At 44.2% G+C, this 18,409-nt stretch overlaps 1 protein-coding gene and 1 long non-coding RNA gene across 3 annotated transcripts; both read left to right on the top strand.

Annotated features, from left to right (window-relative positions):
• Positions 1–3,110: 3,110 nt before the first annotated feature.
• On the top strand, positions 3,111–11,878 carry LOC109294764. Of its 2 annotated transcripts, none has more exons than XR_002096616.1 (5): positions 3,111–3,175; positions 6,685–6,860; positions 7,882–8,031; positions 10,109–10,187; positions 11,044–11,878. It is a non-coding gene; the product is annotated as an uncharacterized LOC109294764 (long non-coding RNA). The 2 variants fall into 2 exon arrangements; XR_002096617.1 differs by lacking the exon at positions 3,111–3,175 and adding an exon at positions 3,762–3,832.
• Positions 11,879–13,628: 1,750 nt separating this feature from the next.
• Positions 13,629–17,978, top strand: CCNB1IP1 (cyclin B1 interacting protein 1). Its single transcript, XM_019513219.1, has 3 exons — positions 13,629–14,705; positions 15,674–16,013; positions 16,903–17,978. Exons 1-3 carry the CDS (start codon positions 14,409–14,411, stop codon positions 17,100–17,102), a joined length of 837 nt encoding a protein of 278 aa, XP_019368764.1. The 5' UTR covers positions 13,629–14,408; the 3' UTR covers positions 17,103–17,978.
• The last annotated feature ends 431 nt before the right edge of the window (positions 17,979–18,409 follow it).

Below are 18,409 nucleotides of genomic sequence, written 5' to 3'. Positions count from 1 at the left end.
CTAAAGAGTCCCATGGCTCTCAGCCTGTCGTCATAAGGTCTGTTTTCCAGACCTCTGATCATGCACGTGGCTCTTCTCTGGACTCTCTGAAGCTTCTCCACATCCTTTTTGAATTGTGGGGCCCAAAACTGGATGCAGTACTCCAGCTATGGCCTCACCAAGGCTGAGTACAAGGTGGAGAGTGATGTCCTGGGATTTGCTTGAGAAGCATCTGTGGATGCAGGGCAGTGTTTTGCTCACTTAACTAGCCACAGCATCACATTGAAGGCTCATGTTCATCTTGTGGTCAATGATGACCCCCAAGTCCCTTTCTTCCATAGTGCTAGTCAGAACAGCACTGCCGAGCCTACAAGGATGCTGCAGGTTTTTCCTCCCAAGGTGGAGAACCTTGCATTTTTCGGTGTTAAACACCATCAGGTTCTCGTCCGCCCATTTCATGAGCCTGTCAAGGTCAGCCTGGATCACCCTTCTGTCCTCAGATGTGGATGCTTTACTCCGGAGTTTGGTGTCATCGGTGAACTTGGCCAGTCTGCTTCTGACTCCAATATCTACATCATTAATGAAGACGTTGAAAAATATGGGTCCAAGGACAGAGCCTTGGGGGACCCCACTGGTCACAGGGCACCATGGTGAGTGACTGCCATTAACCACCACCCTCTGGGTCTGACCACGGAATCAATTCCCCAGCCAGCGGATCGTGGTGGACCCGAGGCCGCATTTGGCTAGTTTTGCCAAGAGGTGATCATGGGATACCAGCTCGAAGGCTTTTTTGAAGTCAAGATGTATGACATCAATCTCCTCTCCCTTGTCCAGGTGATAGATGTATCGCAGCCTCAACGTGACTGAGCATCATAATGCTGTCATAGGAAAAGCAAATGAAAATGTTGGCTGCATAAACAGGAGCATTGCATGTAGGATGTGGAGGTGATTGTATCACTCTACCCAGTGCTAATTAGGTTTCAGCAGAAGTAGCATCATGTTCTGGGCCCTGCTTGATACGGATGTAGAGAAACTGGGGAGGGTCCGGGGCGAGTGACAAAGATGATACAGGGACTGGAAAGCCAACTGTATGCAGAAAGACTAAAGGAATTAGATAGGTTTGGAGAAAAGGAAATCAAAGTGGGACACAACAATAGCTTTCAAATATTTGAAAGGCTCCCATAAAGAGGGAAAAGCATTGTTCTCCTCTGCAATGGAGGCAGGGCAGAGGACAGTGATTTTAAATTGCAATAAAGCAGATTTAGATTAAATCTTAGGAAACCTTCATAAGTGTAAAAACAATAGAATAGTGGAATAAGATGCCTAGGAAAGTTGTGGAATCTCTCTTTCATTGGGCACTTTCAAGAAAAGTCAGGATAAGCTTCTGTCCAAGATAGTTTAGGAAGTGAAAATCCTGGTTCGCTGGAAGGTGTTATACTAAATGGCCCCTGAAGTTCCTTTCAACACTCTAAGATTTTATGAAAGCATCTTTTCCAAAGGCATCCTGGCTGGATTTAACCTCTGCTGTTGGGAGATTGTTTCTATAGGAGTTAATCACTCTCCCTGGGGAGAAAAAAATTGTGCCTTATTTTGAATCTGAATTGAATTTTGAATTTCTTCATTTTGAATCTGTCCAATTTAAACTTTTGGCTGTCAGTTCTTCTTCTGCTTTTGTCTGCTCCATGGTCATCTTGGTATTTTCTCTTATGTACTGTAATCAGGTGACCCCTGAGTCTTCTCTGTAATGGGAGAAATGGAGTGAGCATTAATGTAATATAATACTCTGTAAGGTATTGCCTCAGGCCTGAAAATAATTTGGTGTTGCCTGAAAACACACATATCAGAACTGGATGCAGAATTCCAGTATCATTATCGTCTTTTCATCATCACTGCCTCTTCACAGCGTTACATAGGGGGTGCTGATGTGTAAAGGCACCTCTATAAGCTTCTTGGCTGGTTGGGAAGTAAACTTTTGTCTCTGAGACAGCATCAGAGCTGTGGGACCCTTTGCTTTGGTTCTTATGAATGAGAAAAGCAGAGGCTGAACACTTAATAAACAAATATTTAGAAAAAAATGGTTTTGTGTGTCCACAAAGAAGTCTCTTTGAAGAAGTCTTGGGGGTACAAGAGCATCTGTTGGAAGCCCCAGAGTTGCTATTCTCTGTTTTGGGGGACTTTTTCTTAAGAAATGAAAACTGAACAAATTCATGCACAAAGTGGAATACGTTTAGTTTTCAGCAACCACATTTTTGGTGGTTTGTTAAAACCCTCAACATTTGGGGAGAAAGAGATGAAGACAGAAATATATATTTTCATACTTTCTTCCCGTAAAAAAAAATTGTTTTGCTAACAAGTTCTAGCAGATGCAGTGGGCGTATGTAAACTGGGGGATATATAGGCCTCAAGATCCCATTTTCCTCCTTGAACTGGGAAAAGAACCTGACTCCCTATCACCTCCCTATTGTAATCATGAGTTCATAGTCCTTTTTAATATAGATAGAGTCCTCGTTTCTAATTGGTCATGTGGCTCATGTTTGCAATACATGTGCACAAGAAACTGCATTATCCAGTAAGGTTTTTTTAAGGTAATTTCAGTTCTGTGTCTCTCAGTGTCCTACCTATAGAGATAACAATACCTTACTTACATGCCAAAGGCTTAATTTACTTACATTTGTGAAATGTATCAAGATCTTTGGATGGAAAATACCAAAGGGAAGTTAAAAAACAATACCATTATTGTTATGGGCTTACTGGGTGTAACGGATCTGTAGCCTAGAGCCTATTCAAAATTCCTTCTGAGGTAAAGCCTGCCAAAGATTTAAGGAGTACTAATAAAAGATAGCACATCTACCCAAAGACACTTGCCTGCCTGTGTCCTTAGACCAACACAACTACAACCCCAAACCCTGCAACACAGAAGATACTGACTCTAGATTGAATCCTCTGGTGCAGATTCTGAATGTTTTTTTTAAGGGATTTCCACTGATTTCTGCCTCCCACACTTTTCCTAAGCCCACTCCATAGAAGCCTCTGGTCATAAATTCATTAAAATAATTAAATGGACAGATGACCGATCCAGGAAGTGCAACAGGCTTGTGCTTCCCGCCAATCACAGGGGGAGCGGCTCTCTTCTTTGTCCCACCTCTCTTCCTCCCCGTTTCTCCTTTCTTCTTCCTCTTCCTGGCCTAGCTGCGTGGTGAGTAGCGTGCTACCCTCTTTGATTTGAATCCTTTGCCAATCTAGGTTTAATCGTTGCCATCCACTCATGCTATAGGCCTGTGCTAAGCCAAAGCGAACTACAGGAAGCAGAGAGGCTTGAAGGACATTGGACAAGGGAATGCAAAATGCAGGGAGATCCTTGTGATCAAGCAGTTCAGTTGTGTTTTTGCACCCCGCCCCCCCCGATATTCCTGTTGAGCTCGGAGTGCCGGAGGGAAGCTGATGTGAGCCACGTATTTAGAAACCAGGCCTGTATCAAGCCACGTGCAATACCCTTAATAGAGAATCATGTATCGGGTGCCTGGATTCTCTATAAAGATCTTGTACAATTTTGTAAATATTATTTCTGCATGATTAGGACTAGGCTCCTCCTAAGTGATCTATCTGTGCTGCAGGGCTGAGCAACAAACTCAGGAGTCCGGACTCCCAATTCTGGCCTTTAAAGCACTAGGTGATACTTTTCTAGGAGTCCTGAGAAGGGCTTAAGCTGGAGCAAATAATAGCAGGTGATTTGATGCCACATGTTTGCGCATGTCTCTTTAAGAGGGAGGCACATGGTGGGGGAGGGGGAACAAAGGCTGCCTGTGCATAGGGTTGGGCTGCAAGGAGGTGGGTGCCTCTCTCCGCAGGATCTGTGAGTTGCCCTGGTTCTGGGGTGATACGTGCATTGTAGCTCGGGCTGGGGAGGGGGAAAGCATGAGAGTTGAAGGTCATTACAGGCCTCTGTGTTGCATCCCTGGCCTCCTCTCCCCTTTTCAAATTGTGGGTGCAGTTTAGAGGCCCTGTGCAGGGCTTGCTTCCTGGTGAATGCAAGTTTTAACCTTGGCTGCAACAGACACAAAGCCAGGCAGAAGTGCAGGGAGCTTCAGAGGGCCTTAAAAAGCAGCACGGGCTAAATATAGACATTGGCTTGCTGGCACATGACAGCCATCTGATAGCCCAGCCCTGCATTTTGCATATTGCTATTTTGCATTTCTGTTCTACACAGGAGAGTACAAACACCAGCAGACCCTCTGTACCTGAAGAAGGGTGTTTGTGCCTGAAAGCTGGCCAAGAGCTATGTTTTTCCCCAACTATTTAGTTGGTCTAATAAAAGATATCACATGTATCCAAAGAAGCCTGACTGCCTTAGAAAGACTTTATGGTTGCAAGGGAAAATGTAAATAGCATCTAGCAGCTCTGGGCTGGCACCTAGGGAAGCTCTGGGCCAGATCTGGATTCAGTGGTAGAAGTCTCATCTATTCCTTAATAGTTGTTGTTGCTCCCCTGGTGTCATCCAGGCTCCCTGTTTTAAATAAATAAAGCAGTTTGATTATTAGAGTTGGGGGGGTCCTGAAGTTTTGGCTGGGGTGCTGGTCAGAAAGTGGAGTCTGGCAGGCTTTGAGCAAAGGCTTTTGGGAATTGGGCCTTCTGGATGTTACATGCTTTATTGTCCTCTGACACCCTGGGTGAATTGCTTTGTTTCCATGTACCTGAGTTTCCCAGTTATGTGCAGTAGTGAGTGATTACATATGTAGGTAATTGCATGACTGTAACTATAACAGTATTGCAAGTAATATAATGTATTTATATTTTTTTTCAAGCAAGAAGAGTTGTGTTGCTTGTGAGACTCCATTTGTAAATGTTTATAAACTGCATTGACATCATTGGCTGGGAATTGCTAGAAAAGGAGCAAATCATTCAATATTATTTGAATTGTGGGTTTTTTTGTTTTTTTGTTTTTGTTTTTTGTTTTCCCCTGCTGAACTCTTATTAAATGCCTGGGGGCGACTCAGAAGTTATGAAGCCCCAGTCTGCTACTTATACCACTTTGTAGTATTCTGAAGCTGTTGTAACCCTTAAGACTAAGAAGGGTTTTTAATGATAACTCGGAGGATTTAGGATACAGTGCAGGTGCTGGGTGTATGGTAGGCTACAAACCTCCAGAGGTTCCTTCCCTTGCTCTGGGGATTGGTTCTTCACATGCACCAGAAGGTCAGTACAGGCCTGGAAGAGGTTCCTCTAAGGTTAACTCAGCATTTGGGGGTGGGGGGGAAGCCTTGTCTGGGCATTGAGTATTAGCCCAAGGCAAGTAGCAACTATGGGTCAGTCTCAACCTGGGCTGCGGCTAGGGTGGCTCAAGTGGTTTATGTAGTTGGGGAGAGGGCGCTTGGCCAGGATTTGGCAGGCTTGTGCAGGGGTTCGTCTGAAATTCAAGGTCATCTTAAATTCAGGTAAATGTGGAAGGGGCTTGCATTGTGCAAAATTCTCACTGTGCTGTGTATCACTGCCTCTGGCCTAGTGAATGTCTGGGATTAGCTTTACCAGGTGGGCTTGAACTGCAATTAGAGTGTCTTGTGGTCTGATTTGTTATAGTGTTCATGTGGGTCCAAAATATCTCTAGCGGAAGAAAGTATTATACCTGTATCCCACTCTTGAGTGAGTAATGGGTTGGATAGAAGGCTTCAAGTGGCACCCTCTCCTGCTCAGATGGGTGAGCAAGGTCTGCCAAAGACAGTTCTCTGGAAGGATCCTGAGTGGAGGGAGCACTTTCTGCTGGCCACGGCAGTCTGTTTGTTTGGTACCTTCCCAAGGTGCGCTTAGCCCCTCCTAGCACAGATACCAGAGTGGAGTTGCCAGAAACTTCACGAATGTAAGCATGCCCTGTTGGTTTCCTTGTAACCTGCTACACTAGTAGTTGTTAGTGCAAGTCCTTGGGGAGAGGCAGGATTTGAGATTTGACCTTGGTGATCCTTACTGGCTGGCCTAGGTAGCTCGGCAGTCAGCGTGCTGGCTGTTGTGGAGCCTGGTTTTAGCATCTAAATCTGTTGCTGATCCCACTCAGCAAGCAAGCACCTAAAAGCTAGGTGCTGTAACATTCAGGTCCTTCTGTTTTATCTAGGGCAGTGATTCTCAACCTTTTTAGACTTGAGGCACCCCTCCATAGCTCTTATGAATTGAGTGGAGTGGCACCCTATTTCAAAAACTATCTCTTTGCAGTGCTTATGTGGTTGAGAGGGGCTGGGAAAGGAGGAGCAGCAGCCAGCAGGGAAGAGCCTGCTAGGGGAGGAAGAGTGGGCCCATGGCAGTACCCTGAAAAGGCTATCATGGCACCCTGGTTGAGAGTGACTAGGGACAGATTCAAGAAGAAGTTTAGGTCCCTAAACACACACAGCCATTGATTTCAGTTTCCCCTGTTAGGTCTCAAGGACTTCATATAGTGAGCGAGCCTTAAACATTTGGTTTGAGATTTTCAGAGGAGCCGGCTTGAGTTAAGTAATCTAACCTGCTTCAGCCCTGAGTATTCAAAGCTTTAAGTGAAGGGAACTAGAGGAAGACAGGCCTTATTTTAGCATGGGTTACACTTGAACACGGACCTTTGTTCTCGTGAGCAGAAATTCTAGTTGTAGAAGTATTTATTCTCCTATGGCTGCAGCAGTATGTGGTACAGTGGCCAGGTTTTGGTGTCTACATCCTAAATTCCTATTTGAATTCTTTTCTTTTCAGGTTGGAAATGGAATTTGCATTTAGGAAGAAATGGATGCCTCTGAGAAGCATTATTTTTAAGGCATGGAGACGGATGAGTTGGTGTGAAAGGAAACTCTTAAAGAGAGAGGGGGTTGCAGTTGCATACAGCAGCATCGGGTGTTCGGATCCAGGAGCAATAACAACAGGTTGAACTGGTGCGTGAGCAAAGTCTTTAATTTCAAACTTTGAAAGAGGCCTCCAGTCTCTTCCTGTCTGCCTGACCTGTCTAGTCCTGCTGTACTTTATTCAGTTTGTACACCTATCCCTAGCTAATACAGGAAGAGAGACGTCAGGCCTTCAGCTCTGGCTTTGGAGGGCGTAGCTGATGTTTCCAGCTCTTTTGTTTAATTTATGACAAAGCATGCACATGTGAAAAAGCAGACAAACACTTTTTATTATGCCAAGCCTTGTCCCCACTCTTGAAACAAGTTTGCCTTTTTTAAGGGCTCGCTTCCTGTGAATCTTAGGAGATGACTTTTTTTTTTTACGTAAGCTAGGACACAGGCCAGTTTGAATGAATTTAAAATTAGTATATTAACTTTGATATGCATAGCATTGTAGTAAACAGATTAGTGGGAGTCTCTTACAGAAAACAACAATTGCTGCTGTTTTGTGCTTTTGTGGGGAAAAGAAAATGCTAAAAATAAGGAGTTTTCTGGTCAGCCAAGTTAGCACAACAGTGGTTCTAAACCGGGGTCCCTGCCAAATTCAAAAAAGTTATGGAGGGGTGCCCTGACTTAAAGATTGAGAACTACTGTTTTAGTTCCTCTGTATCTGGGGTCAGTTCATCTCTCTCTCCTTCCAACATGGACTGGATGTTCTTTGCCTTTTGCAGAAGGCCTTAGATTAAAAAAAATAAATAAATCTGCTGACTGTGGACATTAAGAGAGTCAGTGGGATCTTTTGGAAGAGACCCAGACGTATCCAGTTGTCCTTTCTTCTATATTGTCCTCTTTAAATCTTTGTTCCCTTGCATTTCAGAAGTGGTTGCATTTGTTTGGCACTTTTTCCTCCACTGTGTAGTGCTAGCTCTTTCTGTGTGTAGGAAGCTGATCTGTGCTAGAGGATCTAGTTTTGTTGCCTCTAGTAACAACTCTAACTGTTACAGCTGTGAGAGAGAGCACCGTCAGTCATGTGCATATGAGGTCATCTTATATGTCTCTTTTCCTGTTTCAGAGTGTGGAGGGGTTTCTCCCCTTGCTTCTCACCCCTACAAAATAATCAGCACCTTAGTGGGGAGAATGGAGAAACAATTCACAATGGGTCACTTTGAAATTGGTCTGCAATGGCACACACCCTGGATCTTGTAAGCACCTAAAACAAAAGGTAAGAATATTTAATTAGGCAGGGCATTAAAGAAAAAGAACTTGAGTTTCTGTGGCATGCTTGAGTCCAGATAAGGATAAATCTCCTATGCATTCATGGCATGCTTTGATCTTTTTGAGGATTAGAAAGGAAATACCTGCTGATATGGTGACTGGTGAATACAAGGTGCTTGCTTTTTGTTGGTTCAATCATCTTTTCTCTTGTATTGCATTATTACCTTGAAGCCCCAGCTATGTTAAGGAATGTATATGCACACAAGTCTCCTGCCCAGCAGACTCTTTCAGTATTGTCCATTTATATTGTAAAGAATGGGGGGAAAAGAGTGTCAGCATTCCCAATTTTTATATAAGAACAGAGAGAGAGAGAGAGGAAGCTAAACACTTTCAGAGGGACCTAAGGAAATGTGATGCCCAAACTTGTGATCGTATTAAAGTTTCTTGAAGTGATTTGCACACGGAAGGAAAGGAAGCACTAATTTTTGGTGTCTGTTGTACTTTCAGGCATTTCATGGGAGGGGTCAAGATTTAAGCCAAAGGGAGGCCATTAATTTGTTTTGACTTTTCCATACTGTAGGGCATAGACCACCATCCAGTAATCTCTGCTATGCTGTCCTGACTCCTTCCACTTTTAACTCAATCATATCACCGCTAAGTCCTGCACCAGCCCCTCTTAAAAAAGTATAGTGGTATAGATTTAGGCATCTTGCAGTGTCTTCTGGAGCTTTGCTCCAGACTCCTGATGAAGGCTGCCCCCGGTTCCCCCAACGTAACAGTAGGATACCCCTTTACAACTGGGTCATTAGAGGTTGCGAGACCCCTTGCCACATCACTTTTGTGTGCTGTTGGCCATGGAAGCTGGTGTGTGTTTAACCATGCTAACACAGTGGACCTTCTAGAGTCAGGCAGACCGTCCCTATTTACACTAGTCCCTCTCATATCAGTGTCTCCACAGGTAATTTTGCTGTGTCATTAGAAAACCATTGTATGGCCAGTAAATTAAAAAGGCACGTGGGCTTCAAAGGTCAAGACCTGAAGGGATCGTTAGATCGTGTAGTCTTTATAATACAGGTGTCAGAATTTCACCCAGTTACCCTGTGTTGAAACCTGTAACTTGTTTGTTTTAAAGCATACTTTCTATCAAGGTATTAAGTCTTCATTTGAAGGCAAGAACCTAAAAGAATCTTTCACTTCCTTGCTAGTGCTTTCCAGTGGATAATTGCTTCTGGTTAGAAAACTTGAGGCTTACTGACCAATTTGAATTAGTCTGGCTTGAGCCTATGACTGCTTATTATATCTGTGCGTTTTTGTTTGTTTTCCTTTAGTCCCTAGCACTTTTCCACCTATCAAGGTACCTAGACACAGTAATTAAGACCCCACATTCATTTTTTTGATCAACTATACAGATAAATTCCTGTATACAGTTCCTTCAAAAATTATTGTACAGCTAGTCCATTTTTTGCACCTTTTCAGTTCTGCAACTTTCTTTTTAAAATGTGGGTACCAAAACCATATACAATAGTGCTGTGTAAAGTTGCCTTTCTTCTTGTGTCTGTCTGCATCCAAGAATCTGATCTGTCCTCAGGTGCAGTTGGGAAACCAGGGTCTCCCCTGTTTGAACAGGAGGATATTGGGTGAGGAAGAGCTGAAGTTTTCAAGTCTTTGAAATTTCAAATTGTGCATTGGTGGGTTAGATAGATATATGGAAGGGATTCTGCATTGCCACTTGCAGGCCTGGCAGTGGTCTGCTGTGATGAACTGCATGTTCAGTCCGTGTTTCATCTGATCTATCCTGATTACGTGCATGCCCTGAGCAGACAAATTAAGTCAATGCCTGCAAATGAAGTGACTTTTGCTGGGGAGAAGCTGACATTTTGTGGTCTTAAAGAGAACCACCTGTAAAACTTCCAGGCAGGAAATAGCAGATCTGTGGGAAGACTTTTAAATGGAGATCCTGTTTGTATGAAAATAAAGGGGAAAGACAGATATAAGAAAAAAGAAGGTTTCTGTGGAAAGAGTAGATCTTTGAGGTTGTTTTTAATAGGGTCATAATAATTAGAAATGTCCCCTTGTTCTTGTAGGCTAGAGACTCGGAAGACAAGGCTGGATGCTGGATTCACTTCTCACTTTGTGCTCTGGATTTTGTTGGAAAACTTGGATGTAAGTGCTGTGGGGAGTTAGCCTTCAGTTTCATATTGGTTTTTCCCTGCCAACTTGCCCACTGGGGACATGGTAGGGAGAGCCCAGAGTGGCGGTTATGGTGGCAGACGGTTTGCTGCTGACTAATTGCTATCTGACACTTTCAGTGGTTGAGCAATTTTTGGGAATTAACCTTACAAATCTTGCTAGGCTGTGTTTTGATACCAAAAGTTATCACTTTCTTTAGAATGCTGTTTTTTTTGTTTTTTTTTTTTTTTTTTGAGCCTCTTGTAAACTCTGAGGTTTTGTTGAGGACATGCCTTAAAATAAGTTCTCTCTTCTGCAGAAATGCATGCAGCTGTCCTAAGGAGGCCTTCTGCTGTCCTAGTAGCACACAAGGCAAAATCATCCCGATGACCGTTCCTCTTGCTGCCACAAGATATGGGCAGTGGGATTTTGTGTCATCGCAGATTAAACTTGACTTTTCTTCACTTGGGGTGCCTTGGATGGATTGGCTGTCTGTTAGGCCCTCCAAATTTTGCGGGGTCAGACATTCAGAAAGGAGTGGACTACAACTAGGAGGTGGCGGTGGTGATAGAAATGGGATTTTAAAAACAGCTTGCTTTGCACATACTGCTTTCTTTGCTTATGGAGGGGGATCTGGTAACCAGATAGTGAGAGAAGCTTCAACTTTCCAGTGTGAGTGGAAAGACTTGACTCTTCTCAAGATGAGACCTAGGTACCATGCCAGGAGTTCTTAGCATAACTTTGTGATCTGATTACTTATTTTTTCTCCAAATGTGGGAGCTGGGCTATATGGTATGTTCCGCATCTTTAACACCAAGTTATATTTATTTATTTATTTATTTTTTTACAGAAGGATTTGAGATGACATTAAAGAAAATGCATCTTTCTCCTGCAGCATCAGTTGTAAGACAGAAATTTCAGCCTGAAGACTTTTAAGAAGTTCACTCCTTTCAGATCTGTGCTGTAATGGGTCCTTAAAGTAATGCTGAGAATGTATTCAGAAATAAAATAAGTAAAAGGATTTGGAAGACTCAGAAGCCTCCCAAGTAAAAGGATTTTGGAGGTTTGGGTATTACTCTTTGAAAAAAGGAAAGGAAGGAGAAATGGAATCAATTTACTTTGAGTACAGCTGTGGTCAGTAGCGGTCTGGAGTTGGATTTTTTTTTTTTGAGTAGATTAGTAATTAAATACCACACTGTCTTGGTCTCTTGCAAATATCAGACTTAATCCACTGCTACCAGAGATTTTCAGCTGTCCACACTAGAGCGAATAAGGGTTTGACCACATGTCTAAAATGCCATCTCTCTGAAGGTCTCTTAAAATGTCCGTTGACTATATATATTAGTGGGAAGAAGACATGGGCTTAATTTGTATTATTCCTGCTTGTCCAAGTGCCACTCCAATTTCTTTCCTCTGTTTCTGCTCCCCGCCTGATCTGCTGTGCACCATACACAGAGGTTGGCCCTTCCTCATTCACAAATGCTAGAACTAAATTGAGAATCTGGAATTGAGATCAACTAACAGTAGTTGAGTTACCTTGCATCCAGAATTTAATCTGGAAAGTCCACTTCTTATATGGTGTGGGGGTTCACTTTTTTTTTCCCAGTCGACATTTATTTTGGGTTAGGTTGATGTTTTCACATTTGTTTGAAGGAATTTGGTTTTCTTTTCACACCATAAAAAAATAAATCCTTTTTTTCCGGAGGTCTGCCACCACAACCCTGCTACAAGGTGTGACTTGTGCAAATGGATGATAAATGGCTGAAACAACAGGAGACCTGGGAGTGGCGTATGAACAGCATGTAGCAGTACTTGAGGAAATTTAGGTGTGGATCCCTGCAGCTATGTGAAGAAGATGTTGTGCTTTCAGTACAAGTGGCAGCTGCTAATCTGTGCCATTCCCTTCTCATTAAGAGTTTGGCAATCACTTTTGAGTATCTAACAGTAATAATAAGCAACACTATATTTCTACCATTTAAGCGTGATGAGCCTCAAGGTGCGGGTCTCCAAATAAAAGCATTTTCTGAAGATCTACTGCTGTTCTTTAATACTTACGGGTGGGGGAAGAAGGGTTTCTGGCACGGCTGCGCTTTTCAAACATGTTCTGAATCTTTTTGTTTTTAAATGGGACTTGAATTGGGACAGCACCTCATTTTCTCAAGCTTTTTTGAAAACTTTTTTTTCTTTCTCTCTCTCTCTCTCTCTCTACAGCACTTTTTAAAGCAGAAAATGCTTTTGTTCAAATAAAGACCTTCAGCCTTTCTTGCAACCTAGCTGCTTTTTTATTTATTTATTTTCAAGCCAAACGCAGCAGGAAAGGTAGCAATTACGTTCGTCTGGTCAAGTGGCTGGTTTAAGCCACTTGCTGTTGTTTCTGGTGCTGATTTTTTGGGTTGGCCAGTGGCTGCTCTGGCACCATCTGTACGAGACCCCTTGGGTTTGAGGCAGTTTGTGGATGGGCCATATAATTTATAATTAATTTATATATAATGTAAAAATAAAGCTGAGGCTTTTGCCCAGGCAAAGGCTATGGGGGGTAGCACATATATCTTGGGGTGTCCCTGGCAGCTGCTGTATACGTAGATATAGGCTCTGTGTGTGTGTGTATATCATGCAGCGTATATTCATGTGGTAGCTGCATGTATATACACAGGGTCTTCATAAAGTCCATGTGCACTTTTAAACTTTAATAACAGGGTGTGCACTTCAGGGATGTATGTTTGAAACGCGTGGGTGTTTTTCTGGTGGCGGGGGAACCGGTTTGGTGCCGTTCCTGAGGAGGACATTGGTGCCAGAGCTGTCCCTCAGCCAGAGCCAGGGCCGGCGTCTCGGCTCAAACCATTTCCCTTGAAGGGAAATGTGGGGAAAGCAGCTCATTTGAATCAAACATCCAGGTATGATTTCTTAGAGGGAGCAGAGGGTGAACTGCTTTTAAACCCTCATGTTACCTAATGCAATAATTACTTGGGGAAAACCTGAATGATGTTGCCAGCTTCAGAATGGTATGGTCTGCTCGCCCCCCAGGGGCATGGCGGCGCCAGCGCATCCTTAGAGGCTCCTGCCCCATTTTTTCCCCACTGTTTTGCTTTCTCCTTGCTGCCCCAACATTTTAGTGATGATGTTTCATCAGGAAATGTCAGCTTCCAGCCCTGTCCTCTCAATTTGTGCACATTCACCTGCCTTTTAGAAAATGGTGGCTGCCCTGTGACGGCTCACTGTTCAAACCCATTGGGCAGCCTCTTCCTGCCCGGTTCTGAAAAATCCTGGTGTGGTGCCCCGTGGGCCTGCGTTGGTAGGGGCTGAGACCACGAGGGGCCCCCTGCTTTGTGCCTCATGTCAAGCTCATGGCCATAGTGTTGTTTAACTCCCAGTCAGCATGGATGGGTGCCTAAAAAGCTACTTCAGGGATGAGGAGCTGCTGGGGTCGGGCCCAAGTCCCAATAGCGGCCCCAGAGGAAAGCTGGGTTGTGTTCCCACTATGCACGTTATATATATAAAAATAACCAATGCTGGCACCTGTGGCAGAGGGGAAAGGGCCTGTAAACACCATAGGATCTAAAGGTTGCAGAGTTTGAAGCTAAGTGTTAGATACTGATGTGCTGTATGACTAAACGTTAGTTCGGTGCACAGACTGGCGCGGGCGCATATAAAAATCCTCTATCGGCTTTTGGGTGACTGCCATGGAGGTGGGCTAAGTCCCCAACATAAACCATACACGTGACCTGGATACAGCTGTTTTAATAATGATCCATTTTACCTTGAAACTCAGAGTCATAAATGACTTGCCCAAGTTCACCGTGTCAATCTGGGTGGTTAAATACTGGGGGTCTGAATCCCCACCCCTTCGGGTATAGCCGCTACATCGATTCTCTTCCCAGAGCTGGGAATAGCACGGGCATCCTGGCTCCCAGTCACCTTTAATCTAATATTTCAGTGTTCGTGCAGGTCCAATCTGTATGGGCACAGACAGTGCCATTGTGCATTGGCAGAAGTAAAAACCCAGTGGAGGATGTGCCTTGTCAAACAGGGCAGCTGTGCAGTGAAGTTGGATGCCCCATCCCCGTAATTCCCTGAGAACTGAAAGCCTATCTGCTTTGGCCATCCCGGCTTGAACATTTGCTTTGCTTCCTAGGTTTGCTGTGGGAAGTGGCAGATTCCTTTCCACCAGTGGGTATTTAATTTGGAGTCGAGACTTCTGCTGCTGACTCCATCGAAATGGCCGTGTGCGAGGACACCCTGCTGTGCAATTACCGCAAGTGTCGTGTCAAGCTCTCTGGCTACGCTTGGGTCACAGCTTGCTCGCACATCTTTTGTGACCAGCACGGTAGTGGGGAGTTCAGTCGTTCACCAGCAGTCTGTCCTGCCTGCAACAGCACCCTTTCTGGCAAGCTAGACATTGTCCGCACTGAGCTGAGTCCCTCTGAGGAATACAAGGCCATGGTGTTGGCCGGCCTGCGGCCAGAGATTGTCTTGGACATCAGTTCTCGTGCGTTGACCTTCTGGACATACCAGGTAAAACCAGCTCAGATGAGACTTAATGCGGTTCCCTACAATGGGCAGATGCCTTAAGACTTGCCTTCTGAAACATAAATTGGGAAATGATTTTTCTGCTAGATTGGTGCAAAACCCAGAAATCAATTTTCAAATGTTTGAATGGAGAGCAGAGTTTTAATACCCAGGTAACTGCAAGTTGTTGGGACTGCTGTTACTGTCAGGCCATCTGATGAACCTCCATCCGAGATTTTTGGCTTGAGCACTGAGGAAAATAAAGCCAAGCAGCAGCGGGGATGGAACAAGATTAAAGAATCCCATTGTTTTATTTTATTTTGTTTTGTTGTGCGGCAGGGCATTGCCACTCAGCCTCTGTTGTCAAAAGCATCGCTTTGTGGCACTGCGTTCTTTCTTCCTTTTCTCCTCCATCTGTCCATTTTTGCTCTCTCGTTCATTCCCCTCCGTTCTGTCACTGTCTAAGTTTCTTTCCCTCTTTGCTTATTGTCTCTGTTGCACATTTTTTACTCTCAGGTTTGTTTTTGCCTTTCCCCATATGACCATAGTATCTAAACACCTCATTAACGTTGACGAATTATCTTCACAAGCCTGCAGAAGGGAGCATTGCCGTCTTCATTTTACAGAGCTAGTATTTTCAAGCGTCCCTTAAATTTTAAGTGCCCCACATTGTGGGAATTCAACATAAGGACACAATCTTCAGTTATTCTGGGAACCTGTGGCTCTTATCAACTTCAGCTTGACAGTCTGCACACAATTAGTTGCCACTCTTGAAAGTACTGGTCTGACTGACGTGCCCAAACTTGCTGGGACAGAGATGGGAATTGAACCTGCCGTCGTGCCTGCACTCAAGACCGTCTTTCTTTCGTTGCACTGGAGTCATGCCCCTATATCTAAAGTGAATTGTTTTGAATGTCCTATGGCAAACAATGGTTGCAGAAGCCCTTCATGCATATTTTTTTTGCCCATGGCAGGTTCACCAGGAGCGCCTGTATCAGGAATATACCTACAGTAAGGTTGAGGGCCACCTGAAGCAGATGGAGAAGGTGTATACCCAGCAGCTGCAGAGCAAGGATGTGGAGCTGACCTCCATGAAGAGTGAGGTCTCCTCCCTGAAGAAGGTATTAGAAGAGTACAAGAAGAAATTCAGTGACCTCTCTGAGAAGCTCATGGAGCGCAACCGCCAGTACCAGAAGCTCCAAGGCCTTTATGACAGCCTCCGTCTGCGCAACATTGCGGTGGCTAATCAGGAGGCTGCCTATGAGCCACTCATGATGCCTCAGCCTGCCATCTTTGGCTTCCCATTGAATAAGGGTGAGGCCTGTGGGAGATGTTTTTAATTCAGTTATTCACCAGAGCGGATATAATGTTGACATCTGAAGTGAAAGGGGACACCTTCACCTTCATCCTCGAGCTGGAGGAGAAATGTTACTGGTGGTTTCTCTGGGTGTGCACAGGGTGGGAGAGGTGAAGGTTGCCAAACTGGTTCTTGCTGGAGACTGGAAAATGCTTGCTCCCATGTAACAGGTTGTTGAGATAGTTGTCGACATTATCAACCTCCCTTATACTAACTAGCCTCCTTCCTTAGCAGTGTCAGTAGGGAGAATAAAGACTAAAAGAACCTGAGATCCTTTATTCTCCCTTGGTCAGGATTTCTCCAGAACATGGGTTGATTAATGTCCTGAATCCCACAGCATTGAATATCTTTTGTAATTTCTCCAGCTGTGGCTAGTCATCTGGAGTTGCCAATTCATGACTTCACTGTGAATCAGTGTTTCTGAAAGCCACAGCTCCTGGGATTCAGCGATTATGGGATTAAAGAAAAATAAGAGTAAAGTTTTAGTATCTCTGGCTGTAGAGGAAGATGGACTATGTAGCAAATAAAGGCTCCAGAACAAAGAAAGAAATCTTGGCAATTTTCAGAATGCGACTCATGAGTTTTAAAAGATTGAGGCTGGCTTAAGCATTGGTATTTCTCTGCAGTTGGTTCCCTCATAGAAAAGGTTATGAATTCAGGCTAGTGAATTTAGGACAAAGGGAGGCCCATAAATGTCATCGTTTCCCATGACAAATCCCTACCTTTATTTCTTTTGCTCACGCAGTAGTCATTCACTGTTTTGGCTCTTGCTTTGTCACAACACTAAGGTCCCTCAGGATTGTGAAGCCAGTCTTCTTCTGACCCTGTACATCTCCCCCTTCCTAGGTAATGCAGGCAGGCTCCCTGGGGAAATCACACCAGTCCGGGGCAGGTGCGGTGAAGGAGACTTCCACTTCAAGCCCTTCTTTGCCACGTCCCCTCCTGCAGGCGAACCTGGCAACAGCTTCTTCGCTTTTGCTTCTCCTACCAATGAGCTGGAGTCACATCCTGGAGCCAGCCGGGCCTTCAAGATGAAGCGGATGTAACTGGCAATGTTCTGCCTCTGAGAAAATTAGCTCATCCAGTGCTGGGGAAAGCAGAAATGCTCATTGTCTAGGGCTGGCATATTTATTTTAGGAATTGCAATGCCCTGCCACACTGCATGTTGTCGGCAAATTGTCACTCAGGCTGTAATGCCATGTCTCGACTGATTAATATCTTCTGCTGGTAAACATCTCTCCCTCATCGGTGTCCCCCTCAGCTTGTAAAATTGATTCGCTTTCAGGCTGTAGGAGGTCATTCAATTATTCACACAATTAATCACACACTGATTATTTTTGGCCAGCTGCATGCATATCTGAGAGAGAGAATGTACTTGTGTGTTTGTCTAAATGCGGGTGCAGATATGTGAGGTTGTATGTATTAGGGTGTGGATGGGGGAGAGGGAATGTAAATCTGTGCCTGAGTTTGCTTGTGCAGGTGTGTAAGTCTACACAGGTGTGTGTTATCTGCATATAGGAAATCAATGTGTGTTTCAACCCGTCTGCACTTTGGCTTGTCACATAAATATACACAATATTGAATCTGTGGCTGTGTGCTATATGGTTATTTGCAAGTGAGGATATTTATTATCTCAAGGTGTGGGCATGCACATTATGATATGCAATGGGTGTACTTTTAAGTAAGCATGTTTCATATATAGTTGCACATAAAAAGTGTGTATTTCCTGATGTGGGCTTGTGTGTACATGTAGGTGCATGTTTGCTTTATATCTTTGCTTGTCTCCAAACCTGTGTGTGGGTTTCTCAGTGTGTTATCCAGTGTATGCAGATCTACTCTTCCAGGTACACCCCATCCTGTCTTTGCAGTACTTATGCTAGTTAATTTTCCCCCAATTAAAGTTCAGCTGTGCACTAATTTCACCCCTCGCTTTCACCAGGACTCATAATTCATAGAAGGAGCAACCAAAAGAGCGGGGCCTCTCTCACCCGTTGTATTCTTGTACTGTCTAAAGTGTCTTTCCTAAATAGATCATTTTTTTTTTCTCATAGATAGGATTACATTTTTTAAAAGGAAATAAAATGTTGATTTGTTGCCGTTTAATTTTCAGCGTATCATACATCGGGAGAAACGGAGAAGGGATTTCAGCAGCAGGGAGCACAGACTGGGGAGGGATCCTAGTAATGAGAAAATAGGTGGGTGGCATGGGGTGGGCATACATGAGAAAGAGGCAGCACAGGCAAGGTAGGAAATCTACCCTCTCCAGGATCTGCTGGATACAAATACTCCTGACCAGGAAGGCGGTGTCAGAGACAGTGAGCAAGCAGGCCAGGCACCACTTCCCCTCCATGCC

The sequence above is a fragment of the Gavialis gangeticus genome, unplaced genomic scaffold, assembly GCF_001723915.1.
Source record: "Gavialis gangeticus isolate Ggan-Ray unplaced genomic scaffold, GavGan_comp1, whole genome shotgun sequence".
Taxonomy (NCBI): domain Eukaryota; kingdom Metazoa; phylum Chordata; order Crocodylia; family Gavialidae; genus Gavialis; species Gavialis gangeticus.
This window is presented reverse-complemented; position numbering and strand designations above follow the sequence as displayed.